The sequence below is a fragment of the Gekko japonicus genome, unplaced genomic scaffold (assembly GCF_001447785.1).
Source record: "Gekko japonicus isolate JY-2015 unplaced genomic scaffold, Gekko_japonicus_V1.1 scaffold591, whole genome shotgun sequence".
Lineage (NCBI taxonomy): Eukaryota > Metazoa > Chordata > Lepidosauria > Squamata > Gekkonidae > Gekko > Gekko japonicus.
The window spans coordinates 14916-25555 of record NW_015171521.1 but is presented as its reverse complement, the minus strand read 5'-3'; the positions used below and the strand labels follow the sequence as shown (position 1 = coordinate 25555).

Genomic DNA, 10640 nt, shown 5'->3' with positions numbered 1-10640 from the left:
CCTGCTGAAAGGAAACATGCCAAAATCCTGGACCGAAGGCACCATCTCGGTAATACACAAAGAAAATAGAGACCCAAGAAACCCAGCATCATACAGACCTATAACCTTGTTAAATCATGACAACAAAATTTTCACAACAATTCTGGCTAACAGAGTAAAAAAGTTCATCCCCGCCTACATCAATGCGGACCAGACAGGTTTCATCCCCAACAGCCAAATAGCTGATAATATCCGCAGAACCCTAAATATTATCACTTACAGGAGATCTTTACAGTCTGACTCTCTGATATTAGCATTAGACTTCGAAAAAGCCTTCGATTCAGTTGAAATCCCATATATTTTAACACTCATCAGGAAAATGGAGTTTGGAAACAACTTTCTGAAGGCACTAAAACGCTATACACTGAGAAGTAAGGGTGAATGGATACAGCTCTAATAATGTAACTCTCGCAAGAGGAACCAGACAGGGTTGCCCCCTATCCCCATTAATCTTTGCACTCGCAATAGAACCTTTAGCCAAGGAATTAAGGAAGATTGGTACATTTAGTGGATTCAAAATAAGGGGTCAAGAACACAAGGTGAACTTATATGTAGACGACCTCACCCTCTATATTTCTGATCCGATGTCCTCCATCCAGGCTATCCACCACATCCTGACATCGTTTGCAAGAGTTTCGGGATTGCAGATCAACCAATCTAAGTCCGAAATATACCCTATCAAACTCAAAAAAACAACAGAAACAAAGATTAAAAGTTCCTTCCAATTCAAATGGATTAAGGAGAGTTGGCGACATCTAGGGGTGATTATGTTTTGCAGTCCATTGAAACTGTGAATTGAGAATCTGTGAAGTCTTTCTTTTGGGTTGGGAGTGTCAAACAGTAAATGTTAGATATTGCTTTAAATCTCCAGCCTATTCATTGCAGCTCATGTATTTCACATATTGAAGATTGATGTATATTTGAGAAATATTTGGAGCCTTATGTGATGCTAAGTCATATATGGTTAAGAAGATGTGGCATGCTGGCTGTATTTACATTGTGATATAATTTTCAGAATGAACTCTGTAAGCACATATTTAGACTTTATCCTGCAACTGCTTTAGTAGCTCTGCTCATTTGCATAAAGGCAAGACTGTATAAGAACTTGGGAAGTTAATTTCTGTAATAATTATTTTAATATTTATTTCCAGATAAATCTCTTCTTAAGATCTTCTGTGTCAGAATGGATCAGGGCTGTTATTTCACACACACACACACATGTAGCTGTATATACATATATAGTTGCAAAGATGTGTGTAGTGAATCAGAACACTGTTACATTGGTCTGGTATGTTAGTTTTCCCCACAGCAGACCTGTAAAATAGTCCAGGCATTGTTGAAAAATAACATACATTTCTGCAGTACTTTAAGGAAATCAACAATTAATTGTGACATTTTAAGCTTTCTTTTTATTCCCCCTTAGGAAAAACAACTGGGGAGGTTGCTGTTCTGAAGAGGGAGAACCGTTATGTGTACTATCTGGTAAGAATAGATAGAAAACACAGCAGGAGTCTCGGCATGTGAACTGATTATAGTAGGAATAGATCTATGCATATAGTAGTGCTGCATTTTTGTTTATGAGTGGTGTATGTCCACCCTCATCTTAGATAAGGCTTGCCAGGTAGAGGACAAGAGGAAATAGTGTGGGGAGGGGGGTACAGGAGAAAGTGAACTGTCCCTGCAGGTAAGCTCTTGTGGGGTTCCCACTGTGCAACTGGAACCACACAGAGACCGATTCCCCACAAGCAGCTGTGCTGCCCTCACTCTTCCGTTTGCCCCAGTTGCATTGGTCGATTTCACACTATTCGCTGTGCAGCTGCATTTTGACCCACAGCTCCCCCTGATTTCCCTCGCATCTTCTCAATCCTTGTTTTATGAGATCGAGAAGACACGGGGGAAATTGGGGGGAGATGCGGGTCAAAATGCGGCTGCACAGTGAATAGTGTGAAATTAACCAATGCAACGGGCAAATGGAAGAGCGAGGGTGGCACAGTTGCTTGTGGGGAATTGGCTAGTTTTCCCAGGGAGAGGCTATAGGGAAAGGGAAGGAGGGAAAGCTGAAAATGGGGGCAGATAACGGTAGGTTGACTGATAGGTGGTAAAGGAGGGAAGCCGCCACAACCATCTGAGGCCCTGGCCCCAATACTATCAATATTTCAATAACACCAATAATATCATTAACATCATTGAATAGCCTGTGCCTTCCTGACATGACCCAGACCATGCGCTAATTGATTGTGGACTCCCACCATGTTGTATGCCATTGCTAGCACTTTGTATTGTTTTTAGGTTTAATTTATTGTAATTTTAACTGAGAAATTGTTTTATCAGTAATAATGTTGTGAGCTGCACTGAGCCTGCTGCAGCGGGGAGGGCAGGATAGAAGCCAAATAAAATAAATAAAATAAAGAGAAGAAGCTGGAAAATAGGACAGGCTATGGGGGCTTTGAGGGAAGGGATTTTTTAAGAGGAAATAATGGAGGGGGGGATGAGATGCCCCCTTGCAAGTCCTGGGGGGTTACTTGCTTGTCTATACTTTTAGCCTTGAAATCTTATCAGAAATCACAGATCAGAATATTTAGCTACAGAATTTTTATTTTTTCTTGCTTGGTAAAGCACAGGCTGTATAGTATCATCATTAGTAAAGTTACACCCTTCTAAGTTCAGTGACATCAATATGCTTAGAAGAGTTTAAGCACTGATAACGATCCTATTTTCATGTCCACCAACTGATACCTTAGAAATACATAGTTTTAAGGTTATAGCCTGTGTCCAGATTATAGCAAACCCTAGCATATTTCATTTTAATAATTTATTCCAAATAACAGCAAAATTAAAAAGAAGAAAAAGAGATGGTTTTTATACCCTACTCTTCTTCCCTTCCTCTCCCCACAACAATCACCTTGTGAGATAGGTGGGGCTGAGAGAGTTCGGAGAGAACTGTGACTGACCCAAGGTCACCCAGCAGGCTCTATGTGGAGGAATGGAGAATCAAATCCAGTTCTCCAGATTATATTCTTTTACTTGTAACCACTACACCATACTGGCTCTAAATGACCCAGGATAGAGTATTTGTATGATCTTTGCTTGATTTGTCATTAGAAAAACACTGGATAAAAATATTTATGAATCTTAATAAAGGACTGTGCTGCTATCATAAGCTCTTAATGCAGTTGAACTCAATGGGAGTTTCTTGTAAGCAGACATAAATAGGATCGTGCTTCAAATGAATCTAATGCAAAATATATCTAATCCATGTTTGACCTTACACTTTTATTTAGATTACAAAAAATAAATACTTTCACAAGCCTACATATGACAATCTGCGGAACAGTTTAGAAGCTATGAAAATCCATTGCCTGAAGAATGGTGTAACTTGCATTTCTATGCCCAAGTAAGCAAAAATGGCTTCTTATTAACTGGAGGTCTTCAAATACTCACTTTAATGATCTTTGCCTGTGCAGCTGAAATATATGATCAAAAGCACAAAGTTCATAGTAAGAGGCAAGTCTAATCGTTTCCTCTTTTCAGCTCTGGATAAGAAATTTCTGCAGTATAAACAATAGCAGCATGAAAATCTACATGCAGAAGCTTTAAGAGAGTTACTAGAATTCATTCATCAGTTTATTTACGGTTTCTTTATGTGTCGAGTTTAGGGCCTTTGCTTCCAATTTCATTTTACCTTGTGGAAGTTGTAGGCATGATCCACATACAGCAAACCATGCTTTTTTATTATGAGAGTGAGCCTTGGAAACCCTTGGGTTTGTGAAGTCCAGAAATTAATTACTTCTTGATGTCAAGTCACAGTTTGTCATTTCCTCCAAATTATAAACTATTGAGTGTTTTCTTCTCTCCAAACCACAGTTTAATCCTTGTTGGGAAACAAGAAAACACATTGTAGGATGAAATGGTGAACTAATTTACAAGCTGTGTACAATGGGTTGGAATGTATGAGCCTGAGTATTTCCAAGGCTTGTTCCCATAATGCAAATCATAGTTCATTGTTTTGTTACTCAGACAATAGAATAAATGCTGTTGTGAGTTCCACACAGAACACTATTTTCTGAGACCTGATCTCTGACCATCTTTGTGGTCCAAAGAACTCCTGTGGGGAAAAAAGCCAATAGGTGAAACTTGTTAGCAGCCAGAGCCTGAACAATTGTACTAATCATATACTGAGAAATACAGACTTTGATATGGTGATGTTTCTAACGTGTCAGTGATATTTGTTTTAGTTTGCTGACTTCCTTAGTAGCTGAACACATATTTTATAATATTTTTGAGTATGCAGGAAGTGTCCCTTTTTAACGTAAATGTGATAACCATCATTCTGACTTTATTACTTATTGACATTTTATTGGCTCTCAGTTTTCTATCAATTTTTAACTTTTTACTGCTGTTTATTTCCATTTTAGTTGTTTTAAATCACAGCTGACTGCTGTTTTAGATTATTGCTGTTATTTTACTTAAGTTTACATTTGTTTTTTAAAACAAATTCTTTTTTATTCTTTGTTTTTTGTTGATATTAGCCATCTTGGGTATTATTTATAATAGAAAGCCGAGGTGTACCATTACATAATAAATATATAAACATAAACATTGTGGATTCCATTCTATACTACTTATTATCTACAATATGTTGTGGCATTTGCACAGATTCTGATGTGAGATGACAATTACAGTTATAAACTTGGTTTACCTGGAAGTAAGCTTGTGACATTCTGGAGTAAACCGGGTTAGAATCATGCAGCAGGGAAAGCTGTCAGGATGTTTCTTTGGTGATGGATCTGGTAGTAATATCACTTTTTAAAAGTGTTTTTAACACCTGCCTGTGTACTTTATAGGAACCTCAAGAAAAATGTCCTTGATGCTTTGATCATTTATCTTTCAGGATTGGGTGTGGACTTGATCGCCTGGATTGGAGTAAAGTTTCATTAATGCTTGAAGAAATATTTGAAGATACAAATATTAAAATCACAGTTTATACACTTTAAGTCATTCTTGAGACAGGGTTTCATTTTTCCATTTGTTGTAATTTTGTGTTTGTAACTGATTTGGTATAAGATGGTGGGCTGTTCATAACTATGTTTTCTTCCACTCCTCTAGACATTACTTATCATTGCTAATGTTCAATCATATATAGTATTATGTACAAAATACATAGATCATCCAGGGATACTCTTTTTTAGTATTACAGCCAATCACCATGTGTCTCTTTCTGCCATTTGGCAAATGATGCAACTTATTAAAAAAAACTTCTTTGCATTACTGTGTTTGGTTAATTTTTTCACTGCAGTTTCATGTTTCAAAATAACATGGAAAACTATGACATTTTAGTAAAATACTGAAAACGTATTTGCTGTTCTTTATTTTTACATAAATTTGTTTCCAAACATGATTGTTTTGTAGAAGGGCTGCAATATCTTGTTTTACTCATATGAGGGTTCATGTGTATATGCAATTCCTCTGAAATTCATGAGATCCTCCAAATGCTGGAACCCCTTGTGTACAGAGGTGAAACTCTTGCTCATAGCCACTGTATTCCATATTTGCTTCACATAGCAGAGGTCCATCAGTGACTATTAGCCACAAGATATAGATAGGAACTCTCAGGCTGGGGCAAGTGATGCTCTGTCTTCTTGGTGCTTTGGGGGGTCAACAGTGGGAGGGCTTCTAATGCCCTGACCCCACTGGTGGACCTCCTGATGGCACCTGGTATTTTTGGCCGCTGTGTGACAGTGTTGGACTGGATGGGCCTTTGGCCTGATCCAACATTGGCGTTTCTTATGTTCTTATTGACTACTAGCAATGAAAAATAGGTGCTACATAATTTAATTGAGCAACTATTAATAACCTTCTTTAAAGTGGCCACTATATTTAACATGGGAGTTTTCCATGTCTTGCCAAAATGTAGCCTTATCTCTTTCTGCAGCACTTGATCTTGTAGTATAACGTCAGTGCTTTCAAGGTCACTTCTGAATTGGTTTTCATAGGTACACAGAAAATAAATGTTCCTCCTCGGTGTGCTAAAATAAATATTCATCTAAAATGTTTCCATTGTATCTGAAGCTTTCCGTTGTATCTGAAAATACATGTATATTCAATGTATTTATTTATTTACTTTATTTATATCCCACCTTTCACCCCAATGGGGACCCAAAGCAGCTTACGCAATTTTCCTTTCTTCCATTTTATCCTCACAACAATCCTGTGAGGGAGGTTAGGCTGGAGTGTGTAACTAGGCCAAGGTCACCCAGTAAGTTTTCATGGCAAGAGTGGGGATTTGAACCTGGATTTCCCAGATCCTAGTCCAACACCTTAAACCACTGTACCACACTGGTATACAGTTACTGTATTTATTTGTATAGCTGTATCCTCCCTCAGAGGAACTAGGTCCCACAGTAGGGAAAACTTCAATTGAATCTTCCATTTTCATAAAGGAAGTTCCCCTATATTGAGACAAACTATTGGTCCATCAAACTCAATATTATCTACCCATGCTGGCAGTGACTCTTCAGGATCTTGAGCAAGGAAAAGTCTTTCCAGCAACTACTGTCTGAGATACTTTGAGATCCCAGGGACAGACCTAGGCTAAGTCACAGCACTTCCCTGTACACATGGAAATGCACTATTCAGGACATTCTACTACTACTATGATACTTTTGTTGAAATTGTCAGATGTCTCTTGTGACTGTGTGTACTTGCAGTTCAGTATCAGTTGGTTACTTCTCAAGGGATCTGAACAGTTACATATTCCCAGGGGTTGTTTCGTAGAAAAAGAGCTAGGGGAACTCATTAGCATAACTCATTAGCATATGCCACACCCCCTGACATCACCGGAAGTGTGTCATAAGGCCACACCCCCTGACATCACCGGAGGTGTGTCATAAGGCCACACACCCCGCCCCCAACGGTCCCGGCCGCTGCTGCCGGCCTTGCAGCTCCACCGCTGAGCCCCATGAGGGGCCCGGCGGTGGACCTGCAAGGCCGGCGGGAGTGCAAGGAAGCCCCGCGAAGGCCCTCCCTGGCCCCAGGCAGGCAGGGGTGGGGAGAGGCAGGGAGGAAGCAACTTACCCTCCCTCTTCTCCTGCCTCCTCCTGGCTGAATGAGGGCCGGAAGCGGGGCGGCCGGAAGCAGGGGGTGGGGCTTCGTCATGTACCCCGCCCCCGTACCTCACCCGGGGGAACTGCGATCCCCCGCGACCCCCCCCGAAATGACCTCTGCATATTCCTTCTCATATTCTAAATGTAAAAGTACATTCCTTTTCATAGGCTATGAGAATGTTTTTGGACAAGAGCAAGGGCTTATGGGTGCATACTAGAGTTTCTCACATCCCCTCCCCCACAATAGCTGTTCCTCCTCCTGCTTCAGAAGCTGGTTGTGAAGGTTTCCTGAGGCTAGAGAGATAGTACAGTGTGGGGAAGGTCATATTTGAAAGAAAGGATTTGAACCATCACATGCCGCTTTGGATTGGAACTATAGTTTTATCTCTAGTGTTTCCAGGTTCTTAAAAGGTGGCTTTGTTTCACAGTTGACTTACCTGAGGTTATGTAATTTTTTTCTCAGATTTTCCCTGTCAGGTAGGGAATCTGTTTTGGAGCTGACCTTGATAATATCTTCCTGATTAAAAATGCCTTAATTCTACTCTTGTGCTGGGACTTATGTGGTAGCTGGGAAGGAGCTAAGTGATAGCTAGTAAGATTGCTGTTTGTAGTGGTTGTTAATCTGTATTTGGAGGATTTGAACAATACTGAGCTACAGGTCTAAGTCATTTGTTGGTCAAGTTGCTGGTTATGAATAGCAGCATTGCATCAGTACACCGGTATACTATTCTAGCCCTTGTATCTGCTTTGTTTTCCAAGTACATGATCTTAGTATAGTTGTAGCTTTTTCGTATCAGCAGCTCTGCCTTAGAGTGGTTATGTTCACTTTTAGGAAAGCTTTGGCCACATTTTGACACACAAGCATGCTTGTAGGGTGAGAAATACACTGTTGTAGTATTTCTCATCCTATCTGCATGCCTGTGTTTATGGAACAGGATGGGGAGGCTTCTCTAACTATCGAGGGTCGACAGTCTTGCCAAAGGCATTCAGTCAAATTAGGTCCAGCAACGGCTATTTGTTTTATTTTCTTATTTGCCCTGTTTACAGTAGGAAAAGTGATAAAAGAGATGCTGAGCATTACTTCTTACATTTGTTTCAGAGAAGTTAACCAGAATATTAAGCCATGGATTTTAGTTATACACGGTGGAAGAAAAAGCAAAACATTTTATATACTTATTGTCATTACAAAAAGATCTGTACTATTACAAAAACATGTCTCCTAAACTTGTTTAGTTTGTGGTATTGTTTTAAAGAAAGATTTTTGGTGTAATTTGATTTTTTCCACTGAAGTTTTAACTTTACACTGCAGACATTAACTTCATTCCAGAACACAATGCTTTTTCTTTTCCAGCAGGGCAGCCTTACATGTTTCAGACAACCAAATGCCTCCATGCAGCATGATAAATGTATTTTTAGTCAGCACAACGGTATGTTTACTAGAGACTTGCAGTAGTATTTTCTGCTTCAGAGTGGGTCTGGAGGACTGAAGGGAGTAGTCCCAGATGTCAGAGTATATCATGGTTGTCTCTCCATAGGACTGGCAGATCTTTTACAAGCAGGCCCTGGAGAGAGAAATTGAGACTTTGAATTATTCTTTTTAAATGTTCTGGTGTTTTACTATTCAGATAAGCAAAGTGGGTTATATAAAATTATTTCCTGTAATGGAGGTGGGAGTTTGGTTTTCGTTCTCTTCATCCCTTTAAAGTACCTAAAATAAAATCCATGTGACACATTTTATGTAACTACAGAATATTACTTTCAGTCTTGTCTTACATTGGCATCTCTAGGCATGCTTAGTGACAGTGGACATGACAGCTGGTATTAGACAGAAGACTTTTATTCTCCGGTGGTCCAGGAGTGGGGCAGTCCTTGACTCCTTACTCCTGGGAAAGCATCTCCCCCTTCCATAAGCAGGGCCAGCAAACTTTGATCCCAGAGGGGAGGGACTTAACAACATAAGAACATAAGAGATGCCAATGTTGGATCAGGCCAAAGGCCCATCCAGTCCAACACTCTGTATCACACAGTGGCCAGAAATACCAGTGCCATCAGGAGGTCCACCAGTGGGGCCAGGACATTAGAAGCCCTCCCACTGTCTTATGGGCTTCTGGGCAGAGATGGAACTCCCAGCAGCAGCTGCTGTCATGCACATGTGGAGAGAGGTTCGGGGGGGGGATTAAAGACCCCCATCGATTTTGGTAAAGTTTTTAGATTTTTCTGCAACCCTGGGGGGCACCCTAAATTTGTGGGCAAATATTCCTTCTCTCCACCTGGCTCCAATTCATGGAATTCAGTATCCGCAGATGGAGCCAAGTTGGGAATTAGATATATAGATGTTTCATATTTGTTAGCTGCTTTGAATGTTGTTTTGAAGAGAAAGGCAGGACACCTATAAATTAATAAAAATAAAATTTTATCAGGATGAGTAATAACTGTTGGTGAACTTTTCAACAAGGTATTCATCTAGTCCTTTTCGAAGATGCGTAAGTGACTGGACTTCACCACAACCCATGACAGTGAGCTCCAGTATGGATCCTTGTGGACCCCTTAGGTTGCTTCCCTCCATTGTGAGAACTGGACGTTTATTCTGACTCTCTGTTTCCTGTCATTTAACCACCGTTCAATCCATGAGAGGACCTGGCCTCTTATCCAATGATCAATAAGCTTACTTAGGAGCAGGGCTCTAGTCGGGGGGGAGCGCTCCGGTACGGCGCTCCGGAAGAGAAGCGGGGCAGTCACGTGGTGAAGCCCCGCCCCCTTCTTCACCCCGCCCTCTGCTTCGATCCTCATTCCGTTCAGGAAGGAGAAAGAAGCAGGAGGGTAAGTAGCCGGGCCTTCCCCGGCCTTGCCGTCCCCCCCCTCGATCCCTCTCCCCCACCCCCCATCTCCCCCAACCCCGCATCCCTCTCCCGGCTGCGTGTAGCAGCCGGGAAGGGAGGCCACGGCCCGCCCGCCCTTTTCCCTTCCCAGGGGAGCGCGAAGCCGCTCCGCTGGGGAGAAACCCCCCCCCAACCCCGCATCCCTCTCCCGGCTGCGTGTAGCAGCCGGGAAGGGAGGCCACGGCCCGCCCGCCCTTTTCCCTTCCCAGGGGAGCGCGAAGCCGCTCCGCTGGGGAGAAACCCCCCCCAACCCCGCATCCCTCTCCCGGCTGCGTGTAGCAGCCGGGAAGGGAGGCCACGGCCCGCCCGCCCTTTTCCCTTCCCAGGGGAGCGCGAAGCCGCTCCGCTGGGGAGAAACCCCCCCCACCCCCGCATCCCTCTCCCGGCTGCGTGTAGCAGCCGGGAAGGGAGGCCACGGCCCGCCCGCCCTTTTTCCCTTCCCAGGGGAGCGCGAAGCCGCTCCGCTGGGGAGAACCCCCCCCAACCCCGCATCCCTCTCCCGGCTGCGTGTAGCGGCCGGGAAGGGAGGCCACGGCCCGCCCGCCCTTTTCCCTTCCCAGGGGAGCGCGAAGCCGCTCCACTGGGGAGAAACCCCCCCCAACCCCGCATCCCTCTCCCG

At 42.6% G+C, this 10640-nt stretch overlaps 2 protein-coding genes across 3 annotated transcripts in view; one reads left to right on the top strand and one right to left on the bottom strand.

Moving 5' to 3' along the window:
• The window catches only part of OARD1 (O-acyl-ADP-ribose deacylase 1), a 9530-nt gene extending 4394 nt beyond the window's left edge, over positions 1-5136 (top strand). For both annotated transcript variants that reach the window (XM_015419454.1, XM_015419455.1), the window contains 3 exons: positions 1463-1521; positions 3321-3433; positions 4931-5136. In XM_015419454.1, coding sequence (XP_015274940.1) covers positions 1463-1521; positions 3321-3433; positions 4931-5033 — 275 coding nt within the window. In that variant the 3' untranslated portion in view covers positions 5034-5136. The remainder of the gene's footprint in view (positions 1-1462; positions 1522-3320; positions 3434-4930) is intronic.
• Positions 5137-7966: 2830 nt separating this feature from the next.
• APOBEC2 (apolipoprotein B mRNA editing enzyme catalytic polypeptide like 2) overlaps positions 7967-10640 on the bottom strand; it is a gene marked incomplete at its 5' end in the record, with an annotated part of 7521 nt that continues 4847 nt past the window's right edge. Inside the window, one exon of the mRNA XM_015419447.1 lies at positions 7967-8704. The remainder of the gene's footprint in view (positions 8705-10640) is intronic.